A 22601-nucleotide genomic window follows, 5' to 3' on the forward strand; every position below is an offset into this window, starting at 1 on the left:
ACTCTGCCCATAGTAGGCTGTGATTTAAATGTTTGCTAAACAAATAAATAAGAAAATTAATTAAAGATGGCCTACAAAGGTGAATTTCCAAAAACCCCATAATTTCAGTGGGCTAAATACCAGATGGTAAGGGTATTGGAGGCATAATGTTACATGTTCTCATTTTACTTTTCCTCTCCAAAGCCCCACTCTATTTATTGCTGTGGCATCTGGCAGGCTTTCTTTTCTGGGCCCAGCATGCTGCATGCCATGTGTTAGCATTTTCCTGGAATGAAAGTCAAGGAAATACCATTTCTAAAAATATGCTTTATGGGTGTTTTAAAATACAATATTTCCTTTCTACTAGCTCATTTGCTTAGGGGTCCTGATAAATGACATTCATGCACAGAAAACAAAAATCACAGTGAATCTGATTTTATCAATGCAACAAACATCACAATTGCCTTAACAAAGGCAATTGCAAGGAGTGCCCTCCTTTTCTGTTTCTGAGGCATTTTATTTTTGTGGGTTTATGGCCACAGGTGCTCCGTGCTCACTAAAAATAGTAGCCAAACATTTACTCAGTGCTTATTGTTCTTTACGTATATTAGCAAGTATAGTCCTTTAAGGATCCTGTATAAAAGGTATTATTTATCATTTTCGTTTTACAAATAAGGAAATTTAGACATAGACTCTTTATTTAAAAACTTTGCCAAGTTCACATGGCTAGTAACTTATGAGTTGGGATTGCTTTCTTTTTTTTTTTTCTTTTAACTTTTTCCTTTAATTTATTATTTATTGTGAAAGACTCGGTTTTTCAGGTTTCTTTTTTTTTTTTGCAAGATTTTATTATGGAAATGTTTAACCACACAGAAAAGTTGAAAGCAATTGGCAGTGAACACTCATACGCTTACCTCTGTGCATCTCTGTTTTTATCCACGAAACCACTGTATTTTTGGAAACATTTCTAAGTAAACTGTAGACATCGCTACAATTCCCCCAAATACTTTGGTATATGTACCATTACTAGAATTCAAAGTTTATGATTTTTTATATGATTCTTATTTTTTAAGTAAAATTGTTAGGTAAAATTTACATATTTACATAAAATGCACAGATCTTAAGTGTACATTTCTATGAGTTCCAACAGAGATATACACCTGTGCTACCCAAGTGTCTGTCAACCCCAGAAAATTCCCTCATACACCTTCCCAGCACATCCCCATCCCCACCTCTAGAGTAAATCAATTCTAGTTCTAGAACTCCGTATAAGTAGACTCATATACTACATACTCTTTCGTGTTAGGTTTCTTTTACATAGTATGTTTTTGAGATTAATCTATTCTTGAGTCTATCAGTAACTCATTTCTATCTCTTGCTGAGTGATATTTGATTGCATGAATATACAACAGTTTGTTAATCCATTCTTCTATGGATGGACACCTGTGTTCTTTTCAGGCTCTGTTTTGGATAAGTTGCCATGAACATTCTTGAACAAGTCTTTCATGAAGATATGGTTTCATTTCTTTTAGATCAATATCTAAGAGTGGAATTTTAGTCATAGGTAGGTGTATATTGAGTTTTAGAAGAAATTACCATATCTTTGTACAAAGTAGTTGTACCATTCTACATTCGCATCAACCATATATGATAGTTTTAGTTGTTACACATCTTCAGCAGCATTTGGTCTTGTCAGTCTCTTTAATTTTCGCCATTCTGGTAAGGTAGAATTGGGTTTGCAGTGATATTTCATTGTGATCTAATATGCATTTTTCTTGATGACTAATATGTTGACATCTTCTTCATGTGCTTATTGGCCATATCTTCTTTTGTAAAGTGTCCATTGAAGTATTTACCTATCTTTATATTGGGTTGCTTGTATGTATTTTTATTTTTGAGGTATAAGATATATATTAGTCTCCAGGATTTTATTAGATGTATACATTGCAACTGCTTCCTTCCAATTCCAGTGTATTGCTTGTCTATTCATTCTCTTAAGGATGTTTTTTGTTGAGCAGAAGTTTTAATTTGGGGGGTGTAATTTATTGGGGTTTTTCTTCTTTCATAGACACTGGCTTTTGTATCCTAAGATAACTTTATGCTCAAGTCAAAAAAATTCTGTGGTTTCTTTGAAAAGTTGTATAGTTTTAGATTTTATGTTTAGATTTATGATCCTTATTGAATTAACTTTTGAATATTATATTTATTATGTTTTGTATGTTATTTGTTTATTATCTTCTTTATGGGATGTTTAATTCTTCCAACACTATTTTTGAAAAGCCTTTCCTTTCCTTATTGGAATGCCTTAGTGCTAGTCTCAAAAATCAAGTGACCACGTAAGTGTGCACCTATTTCTGAGCTCTCTATTCTGTTCCATTGATTTTGTTGCTCCTTATGCTAGTACCACACTGTATTGATTACTGTAGCTTTACAGCAAGTCTTCAAGTCAGATGTGTAAGTCCTCCATCTTTGTTCTTTTATAAAATTGGCTTAGATATTCTATTTCTTCTGAAAATTTATGTAGATTTTAGAGTTAGCTTACCAGTTTTAAAAATAATCAGTTTAGTCAGATTACAGTTGAGAATATGTTAAATCTGAGGCTCATTTTGGAAAGAATTGACATCAGTATTGAGCCTCTCAATCCATAAATGTACATTCATTCTCTTCATTAATATTTCCCAGCAATATTTTATAGTTTTTAGTGTATAATTCATACATGCCTCTTGGTGCATTTATTACTAAGAATTTTATGTATTTTTAATAATTTAGGTGTAATTTAAATTTTTTATCTTCCAGTTCATTCCTGCTAATATGTAAAACTGTAAGTGTACTTTTATCCTGATACCAAAATCAAACAAAGATACAGACCAATATTTGTTATGTATGTAGACTCAAAAATCTTCAACAAAAAAATTTCTAGCAGATCAAATACAACAACATGTAGAGAGGATTATACACCGTGACCAAGTGGGATTTATCTCAGGAGTGCAAGGTTAGTTCAAAATTCAAAAATTAATGAATGTAAGACTCCATATTCATAGAATAAAAGACAAAAACCATATGATCATCTCAATAGATGCAGGAAGAGCATTTGACAAAATACCTTTTGTTAAAAACACTCAACGAACTAGGAATATGAAGAAACTTTCTCGATCTGATAAAGAATTATCTATGACAAACCCCCAGCTAACATCATACTTATTGGTGAAAGACTGAAAGTTTCCCACCTGAGATCAAAAAACACAAGGATGTCTACTCTTGCCACTTTTATTCAGTAATTTACTGGAGGTTCTAACAAGGCAGTTAGGCAAGAAAAATAAATAAAGGGCATCTGGATTGAAAAGGGACAAATAAAACAAACTCTGTTTACAGATGACACAGTCTCATATATAGAAAATCCTAAGGAGTTCACAAAAAAACTGTTGAGCTAATAAATGAGTTCATCAAGCTTGCAGGATAGAAGATCAGTACATAAAAACCAGTTATATTTCTATATGCCAGCAATGAGCAATCTAAAAATGAAATTAAGAAAACAATTTCATTTAAAATAGCATAAAAAATAACAAAAGACTTAGGAAAAAATTTAATAAAAGAAGTGTAAGACGTGTGCACTGAAAACTACAAAGCATGTTGAAAGAAATTATGACCTAAATAAATGGAGAGATACCACATGTTCATGTATTCAGCATGTTATTTCTCAATATTATTTTTGTATAGTTTTTTGTCCCTGATCTTCTATTTCTTATTCGTCCCATATTCCTGGCCTTTTTATTTGGTCCCAAGATTTTGCATCTTCCTTTTTGGGCTTAAGACCCTGAAATTCACTTTTACAGCTTAGACAACTCTCTTGAAATCCAGAACCACATTTCACGAGGTCTTTGAAGCGTGTCCACATGGATACTCCATTTTAAATGCCTTATACTCAATTATTTTCTTCCCAAATCCTTTCCTCACAGTGTATTTTCTGAGATAAAAAGACACCTTTACCCCATTACTTCATCCATATTTATCTCCATCTTCTCTCACTTTCCACATACAATCACTTAAGTTCTATTTATAAATCTTCTAAAATATCCCTCAAGTTAATTCCTTCTTCTGTGTTTCCATAGCTGCTGTTTCTTCTCAGGTCTTTAATATCCTCTGTGGAGTACACAGCATGCTTTCTAACATTTGTCCTTACCTCAAGTCTCAGCCCCCTTCAACCCATTCCTCACTCAGTCAGAATAATGTTTCTAAAAATATAAATATAATTAAGTCACTTTTCTACATTAAATAATTTAAAGATCTTCTCTTACAGTGTTTGTTTTCAAGCTTTTTTCTATTATTTTAAAGTAATAGAATTTTGTTTTCAAAAGAAGTTTCAAATACTAGAGTCAAACAAAGAAGTAAATGGGTGGTGGGAGCCGAGTTTCTCTCTGTCAGGGTCTTTGCAGATAAGCAAGGAGGGAAAGCCAGAATGAACTATTTAGTACTGGGTTATAGTTGGACATGTTAGTATGAACTCATGTTTAGTGTAATATATATACAGATGGATGGATACAGAAACAATTATAGCTATGTATATATACCTGGGCTTGAATACATACATTCCTAACTCTTTCTGCTGAGAGGGCCTGGGAGCAGTGATACCCCAGTAGCATCTTAGCACACCCATGCCCAGATACTAGTTTCTAAATATCATCCTCCATTAAAAGGAACTAGGGATCTTTGGAGAAATGGCTGATTCTAGGGCTGGGGCAGTAAAAATACAATATAGGACTGAATTATCTGGTTTGCCCTAAAACAATAAAGTGCTCAAAGAACAAAAGGATGGGGTCATGTCAAAGGAATAGAAGAGCCAACCTAAAATAGTTACCAATAGCAGAAGCTGGAACAATTTGAGCAACAAAATAGATAATACGGTATTTATTGTCCTATAATCTAAAATAGAAAATAAACGTGCATGAGTTCATCCTAATATAAACAAATGATTAAACAAATTAATAATTGGAGTAGAAGGGACAAATCTTCCTTGTAGAAGAATTCCAAATAATGTAGGTAGATATAGCCCCCTCCAGGAAGTAAAGCTTACCCTCATCCTTCAGTGTGCGCTGGAGTGACTAGCTTCCAAATCAGAGAGCTTGTGAAGAGGGAAAATAGTTAACTTTACAGTGAAGAAACTCAGTATATACTACCTTAACCGAGCGATCAAGGTTAGCATTGCAAGTGCCAAGTCTTGTCGATGATATATGCCCCCTGATATGATGTGATGGAAAGTGTACCTCACCTCTGTGGCGTTCCTCCCAAAACCCATAACCCTAGTCTACTCATGAGGAAAACATCAGACAAACCCAGAGTGAATGTGAAATGCCTGGCTAATATTCCCCAAGACTGTCAAGGTCATGAGTAACAAGGAAAAACTGAGAAACTGGCACACATCAAAAGAGACAGAAGAGACATGGTGTCTCGATGCAGTGTGGTGTCTTGGATTGGATCCTGGAACAGAGAAAGTACACAAGTGGAAATACTGGTGAAATACGAATGTAGTCCGGAGTTTAGTTAATAGCAAGGTACCAATGTTGGTTTCTCAGTTGTAACAAATGTGCCGTGGTGGTAACATGAAGAGATTAATATTAGGGGAAACTGGGTGAGGTGTTTATGGGAACTCTCTGTATTATCTTTTCAACTTTTGTAAATCTAAAATTTTTCCAAGTTCAAAAGTTATTTAAAAAATTTAGAAGGCCCAGCAGAAGACACACATTGGCAAAGGTACTGTGGTTGAAGCAGAGTTTCGGGGCCCAGAGTCCTGACTGGTCGGCCTCTCCTTCACTCTTTTCACGCCTTCCCAGTCTGTCTCCCTCCCTTCCCGGGACCCGAGGGTTCCCTGGCATGTGTATTGCAAACTACTGCCCCATAGAATAAAATCCCAAGTCCTAGACATGTCTTCTGGGGCCCTGCACATTCTCACCCTTGCCTAGTGTTCACCATCATCTGTTGACTTTCTTGCCTCTTGTGTTTATTTCATTCATTTACTCTGAAGGCGATTTCTTTTCCTCACTCAGACCATGACCTTCTTGTTGATTTTGCACATGCTTCTCTCTCAGCTTGGAAGACTTTTCTTAAGCTTGTTCAGCCACCAAAACTCTTCATTTTGTGCCCTCTTTATATGGTCCTAGAATGCAGCTCAAGAGTCTTCTCTCTGAAGTCTCTAAGAGAAAGGGAGGTGCTCTGAAAAGATTTCTACAATAACATGTAGAAATTGGCTGTGTGCGTGCAACTTTCCTCCAATAGTTGACAAACTCCTTAAGGATATGTTATTCATCTCTCTCTGCCAAATATCAAGAAGTGCCTAGCACATAGTAGGTATTCAGTAAATGTCGAATGGATGGACGGATGGATGAATAATAGTAGCAAGTTTATTAAAACAAAATTATTTTTGAAGCATTTGTATTTATTTGAATTTAGTTGTTATAAAGTTTCAATTGAACATTTTAATAAGCAAGTTGATCCCAGTTTGCCAGCTTAAAAAGAAAAACATTGAGTTTTCAAGAGTAAATAAGTATTTTCTTTTAAATTTTTAATTGGAGTATAGTTGCTTTACAATTTTGTGTTAGTTTCTACCATACAGCAAAGTGAATCAGCTATACGTATACATATATCCCCTCTTTTTTGGTTTTCCTCCCCATTTAAGTCACCACAGAGCACTGAGTAGAGTTCCCTGTGCTATACGGTAGGTTCTTATTAGTTACCTATTTTATACAGAGTATCAATAGTGTATATATGTCAATCCCAATCTCCCAATTCATCCCACCCCCTTCCCCCTTGATATCCATACGTTTGTTCTCTACGTCTTTGTCTCTATTTCTGCTTTGTAAATAAGATCGTCTATACCAATTTTTTCAGATTCCACATATATGTATTAGTATACAATATTTGTCTTTCTCTTTCTAACTTACTTCAAAAGTAAATAACAGTCAATTCAATCAGTATGTATATACAAAATATTGAGGGTTGTTAGGTTTTATGCCTTTAAATTACAAAAAATTGACATGGTGCTTACTTTACAGTAAATGAAACAGGTACTGTAATGTGCCTTTTCAGGCTGTGGGTGTCGGAAGTTGTCGTCAGTAAAGCTGGCCGCATACATTTGTCTTCATTAGTCATTCCAGGGTGATGCTTTCTCATGCAGGTGGCCCAGCTATTCTCAGGCACTTTAATTTGCCAATTATTATACACATGGCTAAGAACAGATAGTGATTAGTCTCACATTTTGCTCACTGGGCAGCTTAATGTTCTTGTCACCTTACATTGAGTTTTAAATGTGCAAAGCACAAAGAGTGTCAAACGTTTTTCTCAGACTTGGTTGGGTGTGTGTGGGAGGGTCATACCTAGTAACTTGAGTTGCTTCTGGATACAGAAATTGAAGGGCCTGATTGATTAATAAAAGAATAAGATAATATGGCAAAAGTACATCCAGGAAGGTAACATGTGTGTATGTGTGTATATTACCTTTCTCGATATATTTCATCCCTTAGATGTCTCTTTTTCTTTTCTTTCACAGAAGCACCACCTGCTAGTTTATGGAATCTGCATGCTAGCTTGGATGGGTTAGATTACTACCATTTAAGGAAACAAAGAGAGAATGGTAGGATGTTATTTACAAAATAGCACTCAACCTTAATAATTTCCTTCTTTGAATATCCTCAGGCAACACAGGTTACCCAAAACACAGAATGAGATGCATCATAAAATTGACATAATGAATATTCACTACCTTATGTTTTGGACAACTTTGCTCCAGCTTGACTCACTAATGCCTTCTTTTAAAAATTGCAGTAGAAAGGTAGAAAAGCTCCCTTTGGAAAAAACTAAAACCACACTGGCAGTTTTGTCTGCAGTTCTTTTGCCTTATTGCCTGGGAGTGAAGTTGACTCATTTATGGAGACTTAACCCAGTACCATTATTAGAAAAGATTATTTAACATTATAAGAAGGCATGGGAAGATATCAGGCACACAGTATCCCAGACATAAACTTTATTTCCTATCCTCTCGAAGAATTTGTTTGCATATAATGTTGTTCACACCACTGATAACAGAAAGTGTATTTAATAACTACTCAGAATTAATATGCTGTAGTATGCATGGCTGCCTAATTTAATTTATCTCTGATGAAGCCTGTTAATGTTTGAGATCACTTTACAGAAGAGATTTTTTTTTTTTTTTTTGCCAGCTGTAAGCTTATTTGAATTGTAATATAAGTTAATAATGTGTGAAATACCAGTGGTGCCTACTTCTCAGTGTTCTTTTTGCCAACTGCCTTCCTGAGATGATGCATACCCAGATCGTTCATACCCACACCCACTGAGTTCCTATCTTGCATGAAGGCCAGATATTGGAATAAATACGAAAGTTAACTATTTTAGGGGTCAAGGACAAATGGCACAGTGTTGCTTTAATTCTGAAATCCAGAGAGAAGGCCACCGCATTATAAAAGTAATTGAAAACCAATACTGATAATCACATAACATGACATAAAAGACAGCACATAACTTTTGCGTGATTTTTGTCCTAAATGTATTCCTTCAACATTAAATAATCATCTGATCGGATAGAGTAGGAACCTCAAGCGTTTGGCAATGAACTAAGCAGCTTTTGCCTTGATGCCTGGGTAATTAGGTCTCTTTGGGGGGCCCAGCATGAGAGAGGGAAGGGACTTGTACTGTCGCTGCTGTTCTGTGGCTTGTTCTCTGCGTTGTGCACCAAGCTTGTCTCTATGCTCCGGCTGAACCAACTGTTTCATCTGCCAAGTTAGTTCTTCTTTTCAGTGTCAGGAGTGGTTCTCACCGAAAAAAGTGATAGGGCTAATTATGTCCCCTTGCTCAGCAATTGGCCTCATATAGTTTGTATTACTCAGAATGTGAACTTTCTTATTTGTGTATATGTTTAAATTTGGTAGTCCGATTGCTTCTTACCCACTCTCTGCTTGGAAGGCCCTTTCTGGCCTTCTAATTAGAATCCTATCTAGTCCTCAAAGGCCTTCTTTAAATCCTGCCTGCTCTGTGCAGATTTCCCAACCGTCTCAGGCCATAGTCGTTTCCTCTTTGAGCTCCTCGTGAGGTCCTTTGCTTGATCATTTAGTCACCTTCCTGTGTTTTACAGTGAGCTGCCTGAAGGCAGAGACCCTGAGTTTGAAATCTCTGTGGTCCCACAGTACCTGCCTAACACAGTTTCTTGTGCAAAAAATTATGTCAGTAGATGGTGGTGATTGATAATCATGACAAGGGAGAAACATACCATGAACCCTAGGTGAATACATTTAGTTTGTGGGTTCTCATTTGTTTTAAATATGAAGTGGAAACTTGCAGGCAGTATTTTAAAAGTCAGAGATAACAAAGTAGATTTCTCCTTGCTTTAAATAGCTCTTGCTAGACCTATAGTTTGAATCTCAGAATGGATGCAAAGCAGTGTTTCTTAGCCCTGAGTAACAGTAGAATAAGCACGGGAATTTTAGACATATATGCTGATGACTGGGACTTACCTCCAGATCAGTTAAATCAGGGAATAGTATCATTTAAAAAAAAAAAAAAAAAAGAAAGAAAGCTAACCAGATGATTTTAGTAAGAAGCCAGAATTGAGAACCACTGGTGTAAGAGAAAGTTAAAGGTCATTGAATGCATTCATCCATCTGCTGTTGGATGGCTTTCTACAGCTGGTTAACAATGAAAGAAGAGTGCTTCTAATAGGAGGATTAAAATGGCAACTTTCTGATGCAGGCATCCATTGCCACTTCCAATCCTTCTCTCAAGCTACCAACCAAGGTGACCCACAATCTCCATTTGTCAGGGACTGTGCTAGTTTTAGCACAGAAAGTCCTACACAGTGGGAAACCCCTCAGTTGGTCACCCTACTACTAACACTCATCCTTTGGATTCTACAGAATTGCTTTCTGAAAAACTTCCTCTTGAGAAGAAGGAAAAGTATTTTGGGGGTGGGAAGAGAGTATTTTATGAAAATATAGAAATAATTAGAACACTTTCAAACCTTAGCAGCCTTGAGGGGCAGGAGACATGTCAAGAGAGGAAGGAAACACATTGCAACAGGTTCTCATAGAATTCCTACAATTAAAGTGAAACGGGGGCTTCATTGCATGTAGTTAATTAAAGAACATCAGAATATTCATTCACTTTCATCTCCGCTATGTAGATAAATTAAAAATGATTTTGTAATGTAAGAAGGCATTAAATGGAAATCCCAAATTTGTAAATATAATCAACTAAATTATAAGCTACTTGAGGCTAGTTATTTTTAAAAGTAAGAAAACAAAGACTTACTGAAGGCTGCGTGGAAAGTTACTGACAGAGCATCTGGCTCCTAGATCTTTTTCTGGTAGGTTCTTTGGCCTCTTTCCTACTATATCTTTTCATTCCCAGCAAACACTTTGCACAGTCTTTTCCTTTCAGATAAAAGTAAATGTTGGTAGATTGATAGAAAAAGTGAACGTATTTTACTATTAGAAATAATTTAACTGTTGGATTTGTAACTGTAGCATGAAAATGTATTCATCATGAACACCCATTTGAGTTTTATTCTGGTATCACGGTACAGTCCTGCAGTCTAAGGATTAATTTATCCCACAGTTATTTTCCATTCCAGTCACGTTGATCACCAAGCAGCCAGTCCGATCACTACATGGTTGATTCATTTCATTCACTGATTGCCAAAATTGCCAGATGTGTCCCAGTAATATGTCTGTCTTCATTGGCAGCAGTTCAGTGGATGCTTTGGTGATCAGCTGCTCAAGACATTGACGGTACCATATAGATGAAATGTTAAACTGTACTTAGAAATATCTGGTTTCACTGGAATGGCGATAGATTTTTCTCCCACTCTAAAAGTTATATGCTGCTATAGGAGAAAGCATCAATAAATAAAACTTCACACACGTCACGTTTACCCTTTTTTCCTTAACCAAACATTTACGTGAAGCAGTAAAACTCAGAGCAGCATATTATAGAATGAGAAACTGCGGATCAGCTCATCCGTCTTTTCCAAAATATGCTAATATTTTGGGGGAAAAAATGGGGAGGATTTGTACACGGAGAAGTTTGTAATATGCCAGGTAAAACAAAATCAAACTGCTGCCTTAAATGGGGGAGGGGGCAAGCATGGGATGAAGGGTCATATTCCAAAATTATCCAGCCACAGAACTCTTTATTGTGAACATCTGGAGGGACGTCATCCAACCTCCTAATTTTATAGTTAAATAAACTACAAAAAGGTTAAGGAACTGATCCAAAGTCAAATACTTTGTTTAACTTTTTTTCCAGGCCTCCTCCCCACACCCCTACTTTCACATTGCTTTCCCTAATTGCCCGTAAGAACTTCCCCATTGCTTTTCAGTGGCTGACAAGTTGCTTCTAGTTGACCAGCATACCAGTGATCTGATGCCTAAAAATGGAAGTGAAAACTCTTTACTTAGAAAGTGTATTTTTAGAGTTAAGGCATCAATGTCTTCTCATGTTCTGATTTTAATAGCTTTTATTTATTGGACACCTACAATATGTCAGGTTCTTTATATGCATTTTACAGTTTCATCCATATAACAACCTGCAAAATAGATAATAGTATGTCCATTTTCCTTGTGGGGAGGTTATCAGCTCCCTGAAGGTCATACATTCAATAAGTGGAAGAGTTGGGATGCAAAACAAGGTCAATCTGACTACGAAGTTTTTTATCTTATCAAGCTCGAAGATGTGATTACAGCTACATTAGAAGCATTCCTGTTGACAACATGGTTAACTTTTTAAAAGCTTATTGGCCCATAATTGAGTGTGGCACAGAATAAAGAGGATTACATAATTTTAGGTAGACAAATTTGTAAGAAATATACTCAGAAAAATAAAAATACATTCAACTAATATATTAAAAGGATAACCAGCAAGCTGACTTAAATTTGTTTGGGGGATGAGGTGAGGAATGCATATATATATATGCAATAAAAAGGTGAGTGCATAATTGGAAGGTGATTTGTGTATGTAATTGTGAGAATTTCTTATGTGGATAGTTTCTTGCTGGATAATGGTGATTTTTTTTATATGAATTTTGGGTGCAAGTTGTTGAATGAATAACTGGAGTTTCACAGCTAATGTTCAGGGCAGAAATTATTCAACTGCCTTCCAAGTGAGTGATCATTGTTTAGTTATCTTAAAGGCAGATGATTTTCTGCAGTCTCTTTTCTTATTTAATAAACTTACATAGCTTTTCTTAAAATGGTTATTTATTTTGGCCAATCCTCTCACTATTCTATTTTTAAATCATTTTCTTGATGTCTGTTTCTTTCTTTTTTTCCTCCCCCCATCCCTCCATCTCTCCCTCCTTCCTTCCCTTCCCTCCCTTCCCTCCCTTCCCTCCCTCCCTCCTTCCTTCCCTCCCTCCCTCCCTCCCTCCCTTCCTTCCTTCATATTTAAAAATTGATGTGGCATCTGCCTCAAATTGACTATTGGTCCGAATTTCTAGAGCCAAGATAATAATGAGATTCTATAAAGATAAATTTATGGAGGAGTTTAACTCACTTTGCCTGGTACTCGCTAGAAAGTCACAGAGAATTAAAATGATTTCAGTAATATCCTACCTGAAAGTATTACAGTTGTTACATAGTTAGTAGTTGATTTAGGGCAACACCTAAAGTTCTCTGGATAAACTTTCTAGAGTGAAGTACATAATAAGTACTTAAGTACAAAGTAAAATTTATAAGACTGGTAACTTGTCGTTCTGTCAGATTGAACACATGCATTTATATCTTCTTATTCCAAAAATCTCCCTAAAATTTCAGCAAAGAATTTTAAAAAAGCTATACACAGATTGAGAGCGAGAGAGAACAGAGGGGGAGGTGGTACTAAACAAGAGATGTCAGCAAACTTTGGGAAGATGGCCCAGTGATGGAGGGGGAGTGGCTGAGGGGTACTGAGAGAAGCCCGCAGGTTCATTCTGCAGGACCCTGGGGAGACTTAAGAAGGGTGTGAGGGTGAGCCTGGAAAAGGGGGGACTAGTTCACAGTAGTTACAGAGTAGTTAGTAGTTAGTAGTACTTAGTGGAATGGAGTGCAGGGAATAGCTCGGCCCTGTTCCTCTCCCACCCTCGCACTGCCACTACCAAGTCTCCATCCCTGCTGGAGGCTTGAGGCATAGTCTTGGGCTAAATTGAATCAGAGGTGCTCTGGACTCAGGGAAACGAGGCCCAGGATAGAGAGGTGAAACCAGGGGAATTAAGTGAAACTCTGTAGAGTAAACAGGTGAGACCCTCCTGGACTGTTCTACAATGTAGCTCCCAAAGCACCTGTAGCCAGGGCTAGGCTCTTTATTTTGTTATTTGGTTTTTATTTTATATTGGAGCATAGCTGATTAACAATGTTGTGTTAGTTTCAGGCGTACAGCAAAGTGATTTGGTTATACATATACATGTATCTATTCTTTTCCAAATTCTTTTGGGACAGGCTCTTTAGACAGGAGTTTAAAAGATTCTTATCTAGAGAAACTGAATGACTCAAAGAAATGACCTGACTGGCATTTGGAGTCCCTATCAGAATGGCTAGATTCCTACCCAGTTACCTCATGGGACGCCTACCAGGTGATAGGCACACCTGCCAGGGTTTCTAATCAGTTGTGTAGGGACTCACTGTACCTAAATGTAAGTAAATTCTATATTTTCTTTATATATAAGTGTTACATATATATGTGAAAGTCTTAAATATAAATGAATAGTGAGAGGATCACCAGATATTTGAGTGTGGCTCCCAAAAGAAAATATAGAGTAAAATATGTAGATCAAAACAGAGAGAAACAGGTTGGGGGGCTTGGAAAAATATAGATAATCAAGAAGTGAAAGAAGAGCTTTTAAAAATCTATAATATCTTCAGAAAGATGGGAGACAATATTATATCCATGAAATAAAAGGTAAATTCTATAAAAAAGAAACACTCAGAAAATAAGAAAGAGATCTTGGAAATTAAACTCAGAGTTAAAAAAAAAAAATTCAGAGGTGTAAAAGGTAAAGTCAAGCAAACTTTCTAGAAAGCAGATTAACAGGCAAAGATGGATAGTGGGGTGGGAAAAAGAAGGTAAAAAAGGTATTGGATCAGTCCACAAGGTTCAGCATTTCACTACAGAGGTTCCAAAAGGAGAAAATAGATAAAATGGTGGGGAGACAAGTATCAAAGAATAATTCAAGAAAAATTGCAAACCAGAGCAACAGGAATTTCCAACTTTAAAGGGAAGAGAAAGTGCCCAGAACAATGGATAAGAAAATATCCTCATTAAGGTTTCTTTACTATGAGATTTCAGAAAACCAGGGACTAAAAAGAAGATTCCTAAACCTTCCAGAGAAATAAAACAGGTCACAGATAAAAAAGCAGAACCAGTGGCCTCAGACTTCTCAACCGCAACACTGGATGCTAGAAGACCGTGAAACTCAGCCTGCAAAATTCTGAGGGGAACGAATTTTTACTTAGAATTAAATGACAAGCTTAATTAGCAAGCACACGTGAGAGTAGAATTAAGACTTTTTCAGACACGCAAGGAAGGTCTCAACAAACTTACCTCCCATGTACCTTTTCTTAGGAAGCTACTAGAGAATGAGCTCCACAAAAATGAGGATGTAAACCAAGAAAGAGGAAACCATGGGATCCAGGAAGCGGGGGACCCAACACAGGCGAGAGGCACAGGGATTTCGCAAGATGGTGTTAAAAAGAAGCCCCAGGACAACAGGTGGGCAGCTGGCCTGGGAAACCACTAGACCGGACGGACTCAATGGTAGGCTTGTGGAGGGAAAAACAGATCTGAGAGATACATTGGTTGAGTTGCTCACGCCAAAAATGATTTTAGTAGGGCTTTTATAGTTCCTTTGAAAAGGTCAAGAGTGATTAGTAATAGATACACACAAAAAGGAAGGAAGAAAAAGGTAGCACCAGGAAAAAAATATTGAACAAGCTAGGAAGTGTGTTCTTATACTGCGTGGCTCAGTAGTAAACAATATTACGTGCTTACAACAATGTAAACATAGAATATCGATTTAACCCCAAATTGCAGTTTAATCAACTGGAAAGATGGGGGAGGAACGCTTGTTGGGAGGTGGTGATGGTGTAACAGTGTCAAGTTTTCCTCATTTTGCAGAGTAGTAAGATGTTAGATAATCTCTAAAAATGATCATTTAGGAAATATCAGTGTACATATATCACTTAAATATATGGAATCAAATATCAGAATTGAAAGTTAAAAGTGGTGTCCTTTCTTTCCCATGACAGGATTCAACCTCCTTGACGGGGGAGAGTTGGGTTAGACTTATCGGTTAGTCTTCCTGCCCTGGGCCAGCCCGTAGATTAACCAAACTTGAGAGCAACTGCTTGGGGCAAAAGTCTTACCCGTAGAGGAGGCTACTCGCTCTGCATTTCATAGTAAAAGCAAACCACAAACAAAAAAGGGGTTTCTGAGGAGCCAGGAGGGGGTGGTGGAGACAGTTGGGGATGGCTGATTTTGATTATAGGCCTCTTACGGAGTACTTGCTTTTTTAAGCTACAGGCGTATATTACTTTGATAAGTATTAAGTTGGTTTTTTAAATTACTGGAATTGGAAACAGAGGTTATAAAACCAAAGTGCGCAGTACCCCTCCTCCCCATAAAAGCAAAAACAGAAAAAGAGGAAGAGGTTAATGGTGCTTTTCTTGACATCTTTCAAGACTCATTTATTTATCTCATGTCTGATTGCAAGGTGGGAGCCTCAGAACCCTCTGCCAGTCTCACTCCAACCAACATCTCCTGTCATCTGTGACCACCCCCCATATTCTGTGTTTAAGCTCTAGTGGGCCACTTTGTGTTCCCTTTATAATACCTGTATTTTCCCTCACCTGGGCCTTTGCTTGCTGTGCAGTTATATTCACCTTCCATTCATACACGTTCCCAAAACACACACACATACACGCACGCGCGTGCACGCGCACACACGCGCACACACACACACACACACAGACACACACACATATCCCTTCCCAAAGTCCCCTGGTTCCACCTGCATCCCTACCTGTTTATATCTCAGCCAGGATCCCTCTCTGGATCATAGCATCCTCCCCTTTCCTTTAATTCCTGTTACATTGTCCTTGGCACCACAAACTGATCACACACTGCTTTCAATCACGGTCATTTTTTCCCTTGTCCAGTCTTTGTTAAGAGCTAGCAGGTGACAAGGGCAGAAACCATACTGCACAGATATTTATTCCTCCTACAGAGCCCGGCAGAGTGCTGACATCATCCAGGTACTGCCTCAGATAATAATGAAATGCATAAATGAATCTTTCATTAAATGTGAAATATGTTCAGTCATATGGCCCAATGCTAATAAACATCTGTATCCATGTAAATAAATATTACTAGAAGGTAAGGAGTTTTTGTTCCTTACTGTTTTAAGGAAGCTTACGTGCTTTCTCCTAAAAGAGGAAGATTGTACTCAGAGCCCAGATGGTTAACTGCTCCCTAAAATTTGTGCTTGTGCTTCCTGTGTGGGGAATGTGGAAAACTTGTCACCTGGAGGGTTTGTATTTGACTCCGCAGGGGTTACACGGTAGCCTGGCATTGAGGAAAATGTTGCAAGTAGGTTGTGGCCTTGCCCTCAGGGTAGAGAAGCTCCTAGACACCCCCCTGCACCTGGTGGATGTAGCCCTGCCTAAGATGTGGCAGAAGGAAAACCACTAATATGAAGCAGGCATTCAGTGAATACTCAGTTATAACATGGTCACCTGGTCGAGTGGCACACTAGGGCTCCCAGCCACAGCTTCACGTCTAAGTGCTCTTTCTACTTCATCAGGCTTTATACCATGCTCCCCAAATCTCCTTATGACCACTCAAACGATCAGCTAATAAGTTCGATAACAAGCTTAATCTAAAACATTCCCTTTGCTTAAGTAACAGAATGCCCATCAGTATTATGGTATACGCACACAGTGGAGTACTGTGGAACCATTAACAAGAACGAGGTAGATCTTTAAGTTGTGATACGGCAAGGGCTTTAACATATATTGCTAAAGGAAAAAGTCAATGTGGAATAGCATGACCTCCTTCATGTCTCTACTCAAATACCACCTTTTCCATGAGGCCTTCCTTGACCACTGCATTTATAATTGCAAACGTTCCCCGCCCCCTCCCCAACTCCACCGGCTTTTTCTTCATTATCATTTATCCTTATTTGACATAATGTTTATTTCACTCTTTTGTTTATGATCTGGCTCCCCTACTGGAATGTGAGGTGCATGAGGGATGTTGCATGTTTTACTTACTCCTTTTCCCCCTGGAAAAATGAATGGCTGGGTGAATGAATTTGTATGAAAAAGTTTATTATTTGCATAGAAGGTTACTATTTGCCCAGAATTTCTAGAAGGCTACACAAACCTAACAGTAGTTCTCTCTGTGCAATAGAAATGGAAGCACATGGGAGGAAGGCAGACTTTTGTTGTTTATATCTTACCACGGACCTGCGACACTTTTTAAAATAAAGACACTAGTGTAATAGGGAATCCCATGTGAAGTGTTTCTCGAATAGCTATAATAAAATATAAGTTATTTAGTCAGCACCATTTATTTCTGGTCCTGAAATAATGAACATCATTCAGAATTTCTCTTCTGTTCAGAATTCAAGTTGTAAATGGTCCACGATTCAAGTCCACACTTTATATTTTACGAAGCCTTTACCAACAGAGACATTTTAGTTTCCACTGGAGTGGAACCATCTGTACGTATGTTGTGGTGGGAAAAAATTCGGGTTTTCGGCCAGATACATTTGTATCTTCTGACTTTCAGCTAAGTGACCTGGGCAGGTTACTTAACTACCCTGAGTCTCAGTTCCCTTCCCTGTAACACTGGGATAATTTTTCCTAAGAGCAGAGGATGTTGTCCAAGCAAAACAAGATGAAGTCTGTGTATTCAGGGCCTAGCAGTATCTGGTTCAAAGCAGGGTTCGGCAAGTGTCAGGTTCTTCCCTTTTCCCTGCAGAAGGTGACCAAGGGATATTCTTATCCCTAACTACTCAAAGCATGGCCCCAACATCACCAAGGACTTTATTGGAAATGCAAAATCTCAGGACTTCCCTGGTGGTCCAGTGGTTAAGACTCCATGCTTCCACTGCAGAGGCTGTGGGTTTGATCCCTGGTGGGGGAAGTTACCCATGCTGTGGGGTGTGGCCAAAAAAAAAAAAAAAAAAAAGCAAAATCTCAACGCCCACCTGACCTAATGAATCAGAACCTGTAGTTTAACAAAATACCCAGGTAATTCCTATGCACATTAAAGTTTGAGAAGCTCTGTTTTTATGCTTCTCACAAGTGTTTCAGACAGGCTTGTATTAATCTTATTTTATCTTCTGTATTTTATAAGATGTATTTTGACATCTTAGAGTCTTGCAGATGCCAAGGAGGCACTGCCCTTCCCAGGGTTAGCTAATTCCTACAGACAGCAAACAGCTTGCCTGGGAGCACACCTTAGATTGCCAAGTGAACCAATCCTGAGGCCATGCCCACACCTGCCCCTTTTTATCAGGCCCCTGCAGTCCAGAACACTATCCCCCTGCCCTAAATCACACCAGGGCCAGGTACTGGACAATTAGGAATCATCCCTGTGCCGCAGAACGCACTGAAATTATTTAAGCTATCCAATCCTAAACCTTCTTGCCCTGCAGAAACCACAGGAAAGGCTTTTGCCCACGTTTTTTTCCTTATTTCCTCTCCTCCTGAGCAACCCTGGTACCTCTCCATGTGACTCTGCATGGCCTGATGTGGCACTTCATGCCTCTTCCTCTTGGAAACTATATGTAACCAACTATCTTTTCTATGGCAAGCATCTCCTAACCTGTTCGCCATACCATACCTGAATAAAACCACAGACCTGGATACATTTTAAAACAGGGCTGCCGGGTTATATGCCACTTTTAAACTTTTTTCTCAGGTTGAATGCCACTTGCCAGTCCTTCCCATTTACCTTGCCAACTTTGGTTTCATTTGGAGAAGCGTGAGGGTGCCCAGCAGAGCCAGGTGTTCTGGTGGGGCATGACTGACAGGCTGAAACACAGGAGGATGCTAAGCCACCTCATCGGCCTGAACTTACTGTTAAATAAAGATGATCAAAGATAGCCATGAACAAGGTTGTACCTCTGCTTAATGCAGTCTGACTACACTGAATGCCAATCATGGTCCTTAAGCACAAGCTTTGTACACTCCAGAAACTGTTAATACAAATGATTAAGACCTATATACATTAACGTGTATAAAATAGATAACTAATAAGAACCTGCTGTATAAAAAAATAAAATTTAAAAAAAATAGTAAAGAGTAAAAAAAACAGAACAAATGATTAAGACCTCCAAGATCGTGGAACCGCTTGAACTGAAACACACAAACTTATTTACAGTGTTCTGAGACGTCAAGGAAACGAATGAAAACCTACCATCCACATGCATTTATTTCTTCCCTGTGGCTTCTTAATATGGTGTATACGTTTTAGGTAGAAATAACTCCTACCAGGGAGCGGCTGTCATGTCACCAAGCAGCTTCCCTTCCCACATTTGCATTTACCTCTTGTCTCTTCTGTTTTGAAAAGAATCTTGATATACGGAAGTGAGCTAACTGAAGCTGAAGTTAATAAAAGCAAATATTAAAGGAACACGAAAGGGACTTTTCTCCCTATGACTCAAAGAAAAAAAATGCAGTAAGGAATATCTATTTCAGAAATATTCCACATGTGTTAGATAAGATAACGAGAACAGCAGATAATAATTTCATAGTAACTTTTCCCTTACAAAAATTGGTACTACAGTTTTATTAAGGAATTAGGATTTGATTAGCTACTTTTAATTAGAAATATTAGACAAGGAAATCTTCCATTATTTTATGACCATCAGTTTTGCTTCCATAAAGAAATAAACCCACACACACAGAGGTAACTATGTGAGGTATGGATATGTTATTAACTTTATTGTGGTAATCATTTCACAATATATGTGTATTGATGAAAAATCAATCAACAATCTAAGAAAAAATTGTAAATTTTATTCAAACCAACCTGAGGATTATAACCCGAGAGACAGTGTCTCAGAGAGCTCTGAGAACTGTTCCGAAGAGGTAAAGGGGGAAGGTCAGCGTATATGTGATTTTGGAGAAGGGGGTACATGCAATCAAGCACACATCTTGGTAGAAGGTTACTGCTCTTTGTAAGGAGCAGATATAGTTAATGGTTTTAGTGCTTTCCTAAGTATGGGAAGATGCAAGAAACTGAGTTCATAAAATTTTCTCCTGAAAATATCAGCTATCTAAGGGTCAGTTCTGCCAGTTTTCCTAGAGCACAAAGTACTGCATCCTGATCTTTGCCCTGAATTCCTTTCAGGGTGTGTTGTAGGTCAGCGACTGCAGTGGTTAATGACTTGAGTCTTGTAGAACTGGATGGTGAACAACATTCCTTATTTTACAGTCCCCTCCTTTTCAGTCTTAATTTCTACCAAGGTTTTGGAGGCATACCATGACCAATTTGTCGCACTACGCTAGGAATGCTCATTCCCAGGTAAGGCAAGTGTTTCGTTGATGGACCACTCAGGGTGCTATTACTGGACTAGGCCCTGTTAACAGTAGCCAAAAACCCCATTTTATAGGTAAGGAAACTGAGACTCTGTTACGGTCCAGGAGACGGTTCCCTCTTGTTGTTTCTTTCCAAATCTAGGGTTGCACTATTAGCATCATGGATCTTACAGAACTCTGTATTTGGTCAATTATTTCAAGTCACCTCGTCATCATTATTTCTTACCAGAGGCTCAGTGACACATTTGGTAATGCAAGAAACAATAATCTTGGAAAACAGGCAGAATACAAGTAATACAATACAAGTAATACAAGAATACAAGTAATATAGCTAGTTACATTAATAAGGTCATAAGTATTTAAGCTAAGGACTTCCACTGGGGGGACCCAGTATCTCCTCAGTCTTTTGACCCATGTGGTCTGCACCAATCGCTGTCTTTAAGGGGAATGATATATTGGCTTTGTATCAATACATAAAGTTCAGCAGAGATGTCTGTACATACAAGGCGAGAGGCGGGTCATCCTGACCCCTTACGGGATTGAGACAGGAATGTTATCTTCCAAGGAGTTACATGGCTGGTGCCAGAAGAAGAGAAATTGATCTTTATGGTTGAGCCGGCCTTTCTGCCATTGGGGAAGTCTGGTTAATGCATAAAGCAGGTGTACAGTGCACACCAGAGGGGTGGCAGGAGGCCCAAACGGGCAGAGAAGAAAATTTCTGTTTAAATTTTTCTGATTTTGCCTTCAAATATGAATTTTTATTTCATCATATGTATATCAAATCATCATGTTAAATGCATGTTATACAATTGTATTTCTCAATTATACTTTGATAACGCTGGGAGGGGAAAAAACTTATTTGTCATGACGAGAAAAAGAAACTTTGGCTACAGATATCAGGATTTTGCTTTCCATACCTGGCCCTATCAGATTAAACATTACTGCCCGAGCAGTGTCTAAAATTTGACTTGTGGTGTGGCCTGCACGAATGACAGCGTCCCCTGAAACCACCTGCTTCTTTCTCAGTAGGTATTTTGTTTGATTGCTCCTTGACCCTTTTCCAAGAAACCTAATTTGCCCAAGGGAGTCTCACACAGGAAAAGAGTGTTTGCATCTGCTTAGGGAAATGTGCCTGAAATAATGACTTATTTAGAACGAGTAACAGAATGGAATGGAATGGATTGATAAGCCAGTTTGAGCAGGCAGAGAGCAACCCAGGCCCTCGTAACTCTTATAAAAGGAGTCCTGCAGCAAAGCGGTTTGCCCAGACCGCCTGCCAAGACCCATCTCTCTTCAAGGAACATTGTCTCTGTAAACTCCGTGCAAAATTCTGACTCCTACAAACGCCTTGAGGCACGCTCTCTCAAGTTCCACTTCTACTTCTAAGATGGTGCGGATTTCTCGGTTCAGCCCTGCAGACCCCAGGGTAGAAATTGCTCTCCGAGGTACGTTACCCATTTTAAACTTCCTCAAGTCCTTCAGATGACTGCAGAGGGCTGGGTGGTGGTAGTGCTGTGCCCGGAAGTTAAGGCACTTCCTTGGTGGCCAGGAGAGGTGACGGGTGTGCTGAGGCCTGGCTTCCCCCAAGGGAGAGTTGGACTCAGCTTCTTTCTCACTTAAAATGAACGAGGCAGTCAGAAGTAGGGAGTAGGGAGCTGACATCCATCTAGCAGAATGAAGGATGAAGTGAAGCAAAGAAGAAAGCAGAAAAGAGAAGAAACCAGAACATTGCCCCTGCATGGCTCTTTTGCGCTGCTCCATTTCCCATTTCTGTTGCTTTGTCTTTTTTCTCTTCACTTGTCTGCCAAGAAGTTATAGTTGATTTGTTTATAACCATAGCCTCAAGGTTGGCAGCTCTGAAATGTCAGAGGTGACAACGGAAAGCTTCTTAAAATAAATTTTGAAAATGTGCAGCTAGATTAATTTCTTTCCGTCTTAATGTTTCTCCACTATTTAATACCAAAAAAAAAAAAAAAAACCCCACAGCTCAACCATTGACCATATTTCAGTTAGCAAGTTTAAGCTTAAATAAAGTTCTGTTTA

At 38.3% G+C, this 22601-nt stretch overlaps 1 protein-coding gene across 11 annotated transcripts in view; it reads left to right on the top strand.

Moving 5' to 3' along the window:
* Positions 1-22601, top strand: part of ENOX1 (ecto-NOX disulfide-thiol exchanger 1) — a 612333-nt gene that overhangs the window by 322500 nt on the left and 267232 nt on the right. For 8 of the 11 annotated variants that reach the window (XM_059902651.1, XM_059902650.1, XM_059902643.1 and 5 more), the window contains one exon: positions 14575-14721. The exons of 1 other annotated variant lie outside the window; for it this stretch is intronic. In XM_059902651.1, the coding sequence (XP_059758634.1) occupies positions 14634-14721 (88 nt within the window). In that variant the 5' untranslated portion in view covers positions 14575-14633. Of the gene's footprint in view, positions 1-14574; positions 14722-14745; positions 14767-21808; positions 22004-22601 lie in introns of those variants that run through there. 2 more of the 11 variants (XM_059902654.1, XM_059902649.1) reach the window with 2 other exon arrangements.

The sequence above is a fragment of the Balaenoptera ricei genome, chromosome 18 (assembly GCF_028023285.1).
Source record: "Balaenoptera ricei isolate mBalRic1 chromosome 18, mBalRic1.hap2, whole genome shotgun sequence".
Lineage (NCBI taxonomy): Eukaryota > Metazoa > Chordata > Mammalia > Artiodactyla > Balaenopteridae > Balaenoptera > Balaenoptera ricei.